This window comes from Hemibagrus wyckioides, linkage group LG18 (assembly GCF_019097595.1).
Source record: "Hemibagrus wyckioides isolate EC202008001 linkage group LG18, SWU_Hwy_1.0, whole genome shotgun sequence".
NCBI lineage: Eukaryota > Metazoa > Chordata > Actinopteri > Siluriformes > Bagridae > Hemibagrus > Hemibagrus wyckioides.
This window is the reverse complement of record NC_080727.1, coordinates 7106095-7118904: the sequence shown is the minus strand read 5'-3', so window position 1 is coordinate 7118904 and position 12810 is coordinate 7106095. Positions and strand designations below refer to the sequence as shown.

Below are 12810 nucleotides of genomic sequence, written 5' to 3'. Positions count from 1 at the left end.
TCTGTACTTTGAATGGTTTAAAGCATTATATATCTTTAAAAAAAAAAAAAAAAACAAGCCTCTGAGCGTCTTTTTTTGTTATCAAATTGTATTAGAAATATTTGTGTGTGTGTGTGGAATGACAAAATAATTATATTAACAATATTACAGAATAAAAGATGCAATAGTACAGTCCAGAATATTCCTCAAATCCAGTGGCTGGGTCTAAAACATTTGCAGATGAAATGTTCTTTTCCGCACAGCTTCATTAGTGCGCTCATGTGTGTGATGTCACTTCCTGAAGTTACCATTTAGCCTGGTCAGATATAGCAGTGGCGATTTTTTGTCGCAATGATGACAGGGAGATCAGTATGGCTTCCTGGAGAGGGGTGAAAAAAAAGTGATTAAACCCTGAATACAAGCATGTTCATTTCAGTGTGATTTTGAATATGTGTCACTTGTGTTGTCTCTCACCTCGGTGCGGATGGTGCGGCTTCCCTGGCCAGGACATGTGTTGAGGTAGAGGTCAAATAGTACACTGGGGTCTGTTACATCCAGGTTTGGGTCAGCGTCCACACTCGCTTCCAGACCCTGAAGTCCACCAAAGACCACTAACAGATGCCTGAGATGAGAGAGAGGCAAATAGGTTATCATTTAACATATTTATCTAATCAAACCTTTGCCCCTAAACATATTTTAATTGTAGTGTAACAACTGTAACTAGGCACATCATTATTTCTGGCCTACATTAGGGTGCTATGGTGTGTGTATGATACTGGAGACAGTACCAGTAGATCAGAGCAATTGCTTACAATAGGCAAAGCTCAATATGTCTGTGGTATTGCGCAAGTCTGTCTCTCTCAGTGAGAAGCCAAATGCCTTGCCGGTGAAGACATTGGTAGCTACTGACACATGCGCAGATACAGAGACCTTTGGTTCATTAGATATGGAGTCAGAGTAGTCTGTGCAAATGGTTGTGTTACTGGATCAATGCATTACTCCATTTTTGGAAGATTCTAGCAGCCCTATTATATCCATATCAATTTTGCAGATGTGTTTCTGGTATAATCAGTCCCTCAAGGATTTCAGGGAGTTTTTTTGTGGCTTTTTTTTTTGAGGAAAACTATTTGAGTCGGTGAAATTGCAAGAACAGAGTGTTTCCTTTTAAACCACTACCAGTGAAGACACATGTATTACCCTGTACCCTATGATAACCGTACTCATGTTCGGTGTAGGTGAAAGCAGGAGGGATTTGGTTGGATGAATGTTGTGATGATCTCACGTGACACATCTTGGCCCAAATCTGTTGAGAAATCTGTTGAAACATCCCCTGGAACATCACAAAGTTTGCTTTTATTTCTGTGAGTGCAAAATCATGAAATCCTGTAGGGACTGTATATTGTTCTTATCCCTCATTTAAGCCTTAGTAGACCTCAGGAGATGATGTGTATCTGATCTGGATTAATAATTGTTGCATTATCAGTTTTAAAAATGTAAAAAAAATAAACAACATTAATGAAGGTCTGCATCTGTTTATTAGCAGACACCAATCATATTTAATAAAAAAAAGAAAAAGAAAAATAGACAGCGGTTACACACAAACCTTGCATGCTAAAGGACAACCATTAAATGCTTGTAATCATCTTGGAGTTATTTTTAGTTGACATGCAGCAAATGCTTACTGTACACAGCAACAGTAACCAAGCGGGACTGGAAACTATGAATGTGGTTCGGAACCTTACACACTGTAGTACCACAGCATATAATTATTGATGAACTCACAGAAGTATAACAATTCTAAGGATTTTATGAATTCCCATCAATAGGTCTTGTTGGACCAAAAAGGTTTTTTTGTTTGTTACTGCTTTCAATTTGAAATTATTCGGTGACGTCCATAATAAATACACTGAACTGACAATAACTGTATACTTGTCTAATGTCAAACTGAAAATTCATTAATGAATTTTATTTTATATTATCCTCAAAACATTCTGCATCGGCCTGGACAGAGGATGGCGCTGTATCAAGTGAAAGTGAAGCCGCTGTATCAAGATTTGTGTGTCCACATTTAGGAGTCAGTCGTCTCGTCTCGCAGTTTAATTGGGGTAAAATAGGATGCTATTGTGCATCCTATTTTGCTTTTGCTATTGCTATTGCGCATAACACACATTAGCATAAAGGTGTTGCTTCTACCTCAAAATGCATAAAGGCTCCTAGGTCTGATGTTGTGATTACTACAGTGATAATACACATACAGGAACACAACACAAAAGCTTCATTACATGAAGCCAAACTCAAACCAAAGGCACAACAAACTAAACACCAGTGATTATAACCTTGGAAAGCTCAGAGCTCTTACACACCTGAATGGAGGAAGAGTCGTATCGTCAGCATCGCTGCCTTTTTCCGATGTCCCAATGGTCAGATCATAGCCATCTTCAAATGGACACTCAGTCATTACGGCACCTAGGGTACGTACACACACACACACACTTCCAGTTGATTATGGATTTTTCAAAAATGTATTGTTTATTGTTTTATATTTATTTATTAAAAAACAGTTACTAGTGGTAAAAAATTTCAGGTAAAACTACTAACATTTCTAAGCCATTCAAATAATTTGGGTATTATTATGTCCTAAAGTTCACAGTATAAATATACTAAACACTGGTTCAATAGTAACACAGTTATAAACAGCTGTATATACACAGGACTCCTTTGACATTGGGCTCTTTTTGTTAAAAAAATAAAATGAAACGTGTTACTCACTGAGGCAGGAAGCAAGGCGTACGCTGTAGCCCCAGTAAAGCCCACCTTCTGTCCTGGGAACTTGAGGAGCCACGACTACTCCTTTATACACCCTGCTCTCTGCATACCAAACACACATAAACCGTGAATATTCAACAAAACATTTCAACACTGCTTTTAAAGATATAGTTCTAAGCCCAGTAATAGCCAATATGACAATTCACTGCAACATACTTGAATATGAGCTCAAAGTCCAGAGCTTCAGGTTTATTTTAAAGGGTTTAAATACAAATCATAGTTAAAACGTGTCAGAACACCAGCACTCCAGGCCCACCCCCACCAAACACCCCATTTAAGGGACCCGAAGTAATTGAACAAATAAAAAATTTAATTTTAATACTTTCAAATCATTTGCTCTTAATGACTGTCTTGCCTTAATCCAGATCCAAGAACATCACCAGACACTGGTTTCTTCCTTAGTGATGCTTGCTTTTGTGACATTTCGCCTTTAGTTTTGGCTTCACAAAGTAAAATACGCTCTGTGTTTATACTTCTCCATTTGCACCTTGTATTGTGTTCAGAATAATTTGCATTGAGCTGGTCTCTCATATCCATATCTATATCATCATGCACATATACATATTACTTTGTGCAATTCTGGTTCGATGCTAACTGCAACTAGCTCTGTTGCCTATACAAAGACAATAAAGTTGAATCTAATGTAAATACAGTCAAATTACAGCTGCACTTTGAGTCATGATTTAATTTTATCTTCAATATACTGTGGTAGATTGGCAAAAGTATTATTTTAGATATATCTAAAACTGAGCAAGAATTTGTGTTGTACTTAGTACAGTTCAATAATTTGTGTATGTGTGTTTTTGCTAGTGGGCATTACCTGTGTTTTGGTTTTTATTAAGTCGTACAGTCACCCTCAGTCCAGGCTGAAGCTGCTTATCTATCTGAACTTCCTAAAAACAGGAATACAGTGAGGCCATCTCCTTCTGTACAAGAAACCATCCGCAGGCTTTACTCTGCAACTACTTATACTGCAGAAAATTAAAATGAGATGATTTGTGCTCATCAAGCCCACAATGTCACACACACACACACACCTTTCTCATCCCGCAGTTGACGAAAGACCCTTTTCCCGCTTTACATGGCCGATCCACAACCACGCCCTCTCTAAAATTTGACTCCTCATCAATACGCATGTGATGTGGGCTGTCCAGAGGGTTCAAAAGACCTGAAAACACACACAGACACAACCCATATTTAGATAACACAACGTAATCATAATAATGATCTTTAACATGGAGAGAGAAAAGCAGAGCAGCACCTACCAGCGAACTGCAGGTCATGGTGTTTGGGGAAGAATGCTTTCCGCAAATATCTACGCAATAATAAAGAAATTCTTTTTACTCAGTATCTCAGTGTGAGTGAATCAAGTATGTAAATTCTACATTTTCTACATAGAAGAAGCAACATTCCACAAAAATAACACTGCAGTCAACCAATCTTTCCCTTTTCTGTATATCTTATCCTACACAGGGACATGGCAAGCCTGGAGACTATTCCAGAGGGGCTTGGGTTACAGACTGGATGGGGGAACCAACTGATCACAGAGCACAATCAAACACGCAGACAATTTAGAGATGACAATCACTATGTCTTTGGATTGGGAACTGGAAACTGGAGTCAGGGCAGAATATGCAAAACCACAACTACACCACCATGCCTCACACAATGCAGTTATTTACATTTATGTCTAGATAGGTGTACACCGATCAGGCATAACATTATGACCACCTGCCTAATATTGTGTTTGTCCACCTTTTGCTGCCCTGACCCATCAAGGCAGTAGATCCCTGAAGGTGTGCTGTGATATCTGGCACTAAGATGTTAGCAGCAGATCCTTTAAGTCCTGCAAGTTGCGAGGTGGAGCCTCCATGGGACTTACAGAACTTAAAGGATACTTTTGATTGATACTGACCACTGCAGACCAGGAACACCCCACAAGAGCTGCAGTTTTGGAGATGCTCTGATCCAGTCATCTAACCATAAAAATTTGGCCCTTGTCAAACTCACTCAAATCCTTACGCTTGTCTATTTTTCCTGCTTCTAACTTTGAGGACAAAATGTTCACCTGCTGCCTAATATATCCCACCCACTAACAGGTGCCATGATGAGGAGATAATCAGTGTTATTCACGGCACCTCTCACTGATCATAATGTTATGCCAGGATGATTTTGTGCAGTTCGTTATGAATGCACCGGTCCCATTCCACTTGCCACTTTTTTGAGGTGGTTTTAAATCTGATGGTTGGATTTGACATTCAATGTGTGATTTAAATGTTCATTAAAATGTGTACATCTTATGTGAAATGTACTGTTACAGTCCAAAATTATGAAAGCACTGTGAGGTAAAATAGAGCTTACAACTACCATGCCTACAGGAATGTATTGTTTGTGTTACTGTGAGGAAACAGCACTCACTGTGGACACTCCAGGAACTGCAGGATCCGGGCCAGCTGAACACACGCTTGACCTTTCTTACCAACTCCTTTAAACTCTCCCTCGACAGTTCCCCTACAATCCCACAACAAAAAACAAGTTAAAGAAATTATAGACGAGTCCAAAAGGCTTAGCGCAGCATCAAGAATCACTTCTGTACACTATCATATACCAAAAAACCTATTGGGTTAGAAATATTGGATTGGATCATGTCTGGAGTTGTCAAAGAGCAAAAAGTTTTAAATATCATACTCTGGAATAATAAGCATCATGAGATGTGTGTATCTTTTATTTATTTTTTTTATTTTAAACAGATCTCGAAAGGTAATAAATAACTCATAGAAAGCACAGATGTGACTTGGTACAGGACACACCGTCATCATGCTACAGGACTCACTTTGTGTCTTCTCCCTGCTCATCGAACACCACCACCTCGTCCACGCAGAAGACGGCGCAGGCACGAGCGATCTGTCCAGCCAGGTAAGTGCGAAGTTCAGGTGACTGAGCATTATCCAACACAGAGCCCGGCAGAGCCACACTTACTGTGTACAAACGACCTGAGGAGGAGACGGAGAAACTGATTCAATCGAATCCCAAGTACTGAATCATTAGAACTGACTAGAAAATTGGATAACCAGGTTTTAAATATTTTTCTAGTACAGCACCTTCAAATACCTCTGAATGCCTGATAAACTATGTCTGTCTATGTATAAAACTGTGAACTTCAGTGCTTTTGTTGCAAAGAAGCTTTACATGAAGATAAAAATTCAGAATAAATATGGTAAAGTTAACAATTTATTCCTAATGAACAAACCAGAGGCAATGATGAAGCTGATGGTCCAATTATAACTGATTTTTAAGCATATATTTTGCCTTTTGCCATTTACATTACATTATTTACTGCCTTTTATGGATATATATAGAATGTATATACATATTACACCCTTTAAAAGATGTCAATAATAATAATAATAATAATAATAATAATAATAATAATAATAATAATAATATAATCCTTTCCTCAGGTTCAACACCACATAACACGTAATAAAGCAAATAAAATCACACTCATTTCAACTCGCTGCAGCACGCATTTGTTTACCTAGCTATATTAATAATGTTCTGAGAAGACTGCACAATGAATTTGGAGAAGGCTGGTGAAGGAGGAAAAAAGAGGGCCCAAAGATCAGTTTTCTGAGAAGCCATTCTCACAAAAAAAAATGCAGTGCTAGAACTTCACCAAGCATCATTAGAACTACAAATGGCATGATGTGTGGGTCAGAATACCATTTTGGTCATGCATACCATCAGCATGTTTGGTGACAAATAGAAAAGAGCACCTGATACACACCTGTAAAATATGGAGGTGGATAAACCACTATTAAATCCGAAGTTCCTCTTTACCAAGAGATGTCAGAATACCTTTAGTCTTCGCCATCTCCTCCGTCTCCTCCTCCTGCTCCTCCTGCTTCGCCTCTTCTTCCTTTTGCTTTTGTTTCTCCAGCTGCTGAATCAGCTTGGCCTCCTTCCATTTCCTCTTCTGTTCTTTCTCTGCACACAAAGTAGACCACATATAATCATCTGCACTGACAAAAAAAACCCCATCATCTCATATGATTAAGCTTACACAGCTGTCCTGGCATCTTGGTTTTGGTTTGGTACAAAACACAAACCAGAATAATGCAACTTTTTCACTTGTAACTGCATCTTTATTTTCACAGATAATATCTATCCATCTGTTTTCTGTACTGCTTCTCAGGCTCTAAAGGAACCTGGAATCTATCCAGGGAACACTAGGCACACAGCGAGTCTCAAGGCGAGATAAATGTGCAAACCAGAAAGCCGCCAGGTCAAATATTTTCACTTAGCCAAAATGATCAGCTGTACCAAAGCGTTACCTACTTTCTGCTTTCCGTTTTTTCCAGTTGACTTTTTCGTCACCCTGAAATGAAAGGACACAAGATGACGTGACACAAAAACACGTGATACGTGATTACGACATCAGTCCTAAACATAAGTCTAATCTTTACATGAATGCTGAATTCCATCATTTTTGTCATTTTGTGAAGTATAAGGTGTAATAGCCATTACATCATATCCTGTTTCAGTTGTACCATGTAGTACCTATTTTTTTTTCCTCTTCCAAGCCCAGGACCCTGTGCCCTTTAGAATGACCATATATACAGAACAAGCGGATCAATTCCAAATGGTCTCCTATAGGACACTATAACGCAATACTAAGTGCAATATTTCATACACTTTTAAGGGCTCGTACGTAGGGAATAAGGGAGTATTTGTAATCAGTCCTCATGTTACACTGTTGCTTTCCTAAAACGGGTCTACATCATGAAGACCAGGTCCAAAATGTGCACTAATATCAACATGTGACTCATAATGAGCTATAAATCAATCATATACCTGCTCAAGAAAAAACATGAGTACAAACCTCTCCAGAGAAGAGTTTATTTTTCTTTGACGAACCTTCCATGCTTTACCACTGTGCCGCCTCCAAATGTCACGTTAAAGAACAAAAATGTGCTGTATTTAGTTCCGGAAATAAAACAAACAAACAAACAAACAAACAAACAAAACACGTCTCTGGATCTTTAACACATTTATACAATAATAATTCACATAAATATTCACGGATATTTGAAGAAAAATCAGTCCAGGTTGGGTTTTGTTTATAATTTTACAATATTTAAAGATGTCAAGACGGACGATTTTAGAGGTTGCGCTTCCTTTCAAGCACGAGCTCTGGGGGAAAAATAACATCAGAAACCCAAACGGCTCGATCAAGACCCTATAATAACTGTTTAACCACAGCAAACAGTCCACGTAACATTTCTACAGCTTCTCGAATACGTAAACATCCACAAACGACATGGTAAGAAGCAAAAGGTTGTCTTTTATCTCGTGAATTTCAAGAAGAACTAACGCTATTTGGTCGGCTAATGGTTAGCACGCGCATATGGTGGCGATATGTTGATGCCAACAAGCTCACGGTAGTTTTTGTACAAGTTCCTTTTATGCTTTATGACATACGTTTTTGTTTATCACTGTTAATATCTTTGCGTACACAATTTGGCCATTTTTGCTATAATGAAGGAACATCTGTGACATGTGTCTTCATTATAGCCTAAAAGTATGGAAAAGTTTACACTCAGCTGTAATGTGTGAACTGCGGATATACTTTTTATATAATAACTTGAATTTACTTTCAGTGCTTTAAAGTTGTGTGAATTAAGCAATAGTTTTCGAGACCGAGTGAGTGAATAGGTTCAGGTCTTTACACCTGACCTGTGACGTAAGCCTGCTGTATTGTGATCACGTGACCTTGTGTATTGCTCTCCCACCCATAAAGTAAAACAAAAAATATATCAGAAATATTTAATCAGAATTAAATATAAAACTGGAATTGAATGTTCACTCAGATGAAGGTTTGAGGAAAACTGATCGGACCTTTAGACCGGAATTCACTGTCCGAATTCAGAAAAGTAAAGGAAACCGTTTGTTTTTCTTCTCTACTTTATGGCAACATCCATACATTTTACAGCCACAGTGTAAACAATGGCATCTGACTGCAAGGATCATGTTGAGCAATGAGCCATTTCTATAAATACACTCGGTCTGCCTAAAGATGTGTAAAGTCTTGCTCGCTTAGTCTCCCATTCTGAGGCAGTGACATTATTACACAACCAAAGAGAAATGAAGCATTTAAAAACTGAAGTATTTTTAGCAAGCGTCTGACCTTTTGTGTTACGTATTCTACAGCCGCAGAACGAGCATATCGAGCTTCACCGTAAGCGTCACGGTTACCGGCTCGACCACCATGAGAGAAAAAGGAAGAAGGAGAGCCGTGAGGCGCACGAGCGCTCGCACAAAGCCAAGAAGCTCATCGGTCTGAAAGCCAAACTGTACCACAAACAGAGGCATGCTGAGAAGATCCAGATGAAGAAAACGTGAGTACACTATACACAATATCTCTCCCTTCTCGACTGTGGAGATGTTGGGGCACAAAAAGCACAATATTTGGGCCTAGAATTAACTTCATGATTCTTTAATCCTGTAATCCAAAAAAAAAAAAAAAAAAAGACAGTATTTTAGCAGATTTTGGGAGCTACATTTTTGTCACAGAAGTCTATAAATGAAGGCTTGTATACATTTCGATGGTTTATTTTAATGACACATTTCTATACAGTGGCTTAAATCCTGAAGATTTTTTTTTGTAGTATAAAATATTGCTGCCAAGATTGCAGTGGATCCTCTCTGGGTCCAAAATGCTCTGTGCAAATGAATCACTGACAAATTTTAAGTGAGACAGCCCATAGAGCGCTGACCCACCCACACTCGTTCATTCATTTTACATTTTGTTTTCATCTGGTCAGTAATCAGGAATTGAGCTTTTCAGTGTGGCTTTTCTTCCATAAACTTGCCCCACTTCATGTGTGTGTGTGTGGGGGGGGGTAGGTGGTGGTACAGTGTTCATTGGTCACAGTGAAGATGGAGGAATAGACACATTGTTGTATCCAAGTACAAATGCTTGAATTTGTCACTGAGAAATGACATTTCTTTTATCCAACGCTATGATTTTATGTTCCATAGTTCCACTTGGTTTAAGGACCAAGTGTTTAGCTGGAGAAAACTGTCCTGAGCTGCGTCTGAAATAGCATTATGTGTGCGTAGTATGAATCCTTTTTCAAAATAAGCAAAAGCAGACTTGTTTACTGAAAACTAGTATTTCACCAGTATGAAAATTAGTCGAGAAAGCTTCACGATGTTGTTGAAACAAATTCACATTTTCTTTTGCCTGACTTGGGGGGGGGAAAGGTGCTTAATATTTGAGAAATCTGTTGAGAAGTGTATGGGGTTTATTCATGTAGCTGTGTGTTAAGGTCTGTATGGATAATGTTTACTCATTTTTCTGGATTCTGCTTTTTTTTCCCTGCTTGCAGAATTAAGATGCACGAACAAAGAAGAACCAAACAGAAAGATGACGACAAGACACCTGAAGGAGCAGTGCCAGCTTATTTGCTGGACAGAGAGGGCCAGTCTCGTGCCAAAGTTCTGTCTAACATGATCAAACAGAAGAGGAAAGAGAAAGCTGTAAGTTATGGCCAATAACTATTACAGAGCATTTTCATGTTTCTGGACACACCCACATCTAGTTACCAAGGGTAGCGGTCACTCTCTGCTGGAAGTCGCCTGATCTCATTCAAACTGAATGGAATCCAGTCGCCTTGCTGCAATCTGCTGTATGTGCAAACATAGCATTAGACAGTATACTGAGACAAGTAGCGCTGAAATAGTTATGTTGTGCTACAATAAGCTCCTGTTAAACCCTACACTGAATTTTTTTTTTCATGTCTGTTATAGTATTTTTACAGTCTGTGATCTGTTAAAGACAATATTTTTGTGGTGTTTGTAGGGAAAGTGGGAGGTCCCTCTTCCCAAAGTGCGTGCTCAGGGTGAGACGGAGGTCCTGAAGGTGATTCGCACTGGAAAGCGCCAAAAGAAAGCCTGGAAGAGAATGGTGACCAAAGTGTGCTTTGTTGGAGACGGTTTCACTCGCAAACCACCAAAATACGAACGCTTCATCAGGCCGATGGTAAGACGCCAATATAGTTTTACTAGAGAGTTACACTTTTGATCATTTAGATAGTTTGAGTAGTGTCGATGTTAAATTCACCCCAACACCCTTTTCTGTTTGTGTCTTCTCGCAGGGTCTAAGGTTTAAGAAGGCACACGTAACTCACCCCGAGCTGAAGGCTACATTCCACCTGCCCATCCTGGGTGTGAAGAAGAACCCCTCCTCTCCTCTCTACACAACACTTGGAGTCATCACCAAGGGAACAGTCATTGAGGTCAACATCAGTGAGCTTGGTCTGGTCACACAAGGTGGCAAGGTCATCTGGGGTGAGTGATTTATTTATTTATTTAGTTATTTTAAATACTTTCCAATTACAATATTTGTATTTAATGAGGTCATTTGTATTCTCTTAATATAAACATAAACAAGGAAATATTTGTTACTTCTGGCCCTAGGTTTCTTTATCATGATGTATTGTCATAGTGATGTCTGAGATGAGCGTTTTAACATAATCTCGCACTATTCATGTGTGTAATGTGTTTCTTTTGTAGGTAAATATGCACAAGTGACCAATAACCCAGAAAACGACGGCTGCATTAACGCTGTGCTCTTGGTGTGATTGGGGAATTAATGGACTGTGCCTAAATGTGCAGCATTGGATACACAGTGGTGCTGGATTATCAACATTTTCTCCAAAGTGCAGGAGATACAACTAAAACAAAAACCAAACTGCTGTTCGTTGGCTAACAAAAGAGTCTGGACTGCAGTCCTGAAGGGCCACAAAACTACACCTATTATTGATTTTTCCTGATCTAACACAATTGTTTCTACTCAGCAGATTTTTCAGTGGTGTGTTAGAATATGGAAAAAAAACCCTATACTGGGCTATGCTCGTGCAGAGGAACATTGTATTAATAAATCATACAGTGGATTGTATTAAAGATCTTTTGAAATAAAGATTTTATGTTGTGGGATTTCATGCATCTGTTCAAAGCTATGATCTGATTACAGAATACTTAAGTCGAATAAAACACTAAGAAACTGTTCGGTAAATATGTAATGATATACAGAATAATCGTAGCTTTTTATGTTCTAGGCTTTGTTAAAGATTATAATGCAAGAACGTCACATTACCTTTGGATTCAAAATGTACAGGTTATAATTTAAAGGCTTAACTGGATATATTTAAGGCTAAACTGGCATGGTTCATGTAAAAAGCTTTTTTTTTTTTTTTATTAGTAGTAAATTTGAATGCTAAATAGAGTACCCTGCTCAGAAAAAGCATGATGTTGTCTCATTCTACATTTAAGAGAACTGAAAGTGTTCGTAATTACTTCCCTTTCCATTGTCAAAATGAAAAAACAGCATGTAGATACATCACACCAATGCTGCAAGCCAGTGGCATATGACATCAGTGGAGCTTTGCATGCTGACACCATTGCATAGAGTGGAACACCAGTATATACTGTACACTACATGCTGCGTCAATTCTTAAACCATTCCTGAACAAATTTTGCCTTGTGGCAGGGTGCATTATCCTGCTGAAAGAGGCCACTCCCTTTAGGGAATACCATTTCCATCATAGGATGTACAATATATTGCCAAATGTTTTGGGACACCCCTTCAGGGTTCAGGGGTTGGGCTTTCTTGTCCAACATCAGTGCCTGACCCCACAAATGCGCTTCTAGAGGAAAAATTCCCATAAACACACTCCTAAACCTTGTGGAAAGCCTTCCCAGAAGACTTGAAGCTGTTATAGCTGCAAAGGGCAGGCCAACTCCATATTAAATTCATGTACATGTAAAAGCAGATGTCCCAGTTTTGCCCTGGCTCACAGTCTCCACTCTAATTCATGCCAAAGGTGTTCTATCGGGTTGAGGGCAGGACTCTGTGCAGGCCAGTCAAGTTCCTCCACACCAAACTATGGACCTTGCTTTGTGCACTGGTGTGCAGTCATGTTGGAACAGGAAGGGGTTATC

General features: G+C 38.9%; 2 protein-coding genes across 2 annotated transcripts; one reads left to right on the top strand and one right to left on the bottom strand.

Moving 5' to 3' along the window:
• Positions 1-87: 87 nt before the first annotated feature.
• spout1 (SPOUT domain containing methyltransferase 1) lies at positions 88-7787 on the bottom strand. The gene is made up of 12 exons (XM_058415059.1): positions 7688-7787; positions 7144-7183; positions 6664-6792; positions 5639-5798; positions 5224-5316; positions 4071-4120; positions 3843-3973; positions 3626-3698; positions 2749-2847; positions 2343-2445; positions 454-601; positions 88-358 (listed from the first exon to the last, which is right to left on the bottom strand). The coding sequence occupies exons 1-12, from the start codon at positions 7727-7729 to the stop codon at positions 284-286; spliced, it is 1143 nt and encodes a 380-aa protein (XP_058271042.1). The 5' UTR covers positions 7730-7787; the 3' UTR covers positions 88-283.
• A 186-nt stretch (positions 7788-7973) lies between these two features.
• Positions 7974-11810, top strand: nsa2 (NSA2 ribosome biogenesis homolog (S. cerevisiae)). The gene is made up of 6 exons (XM_058415062.1): positions 7974-8128; positions 9016-9203; positions 10197-10347; positions 10670-10849; positions 10965-11157; positions 11383-11810. The coding sequence occupies exons 1-6, from the start codon at positions 8126-8128 to the stop codon at positions 11448-11450; spliced, it is 783 nt and encodes a 260-aa protein (XP_058271045.1). The 5' UTR covers positions 7974-8125; the 3' UTR covers positions 11451-11810.
• Positions 11811-12810: the final 1000 nt, after the last annotated feature.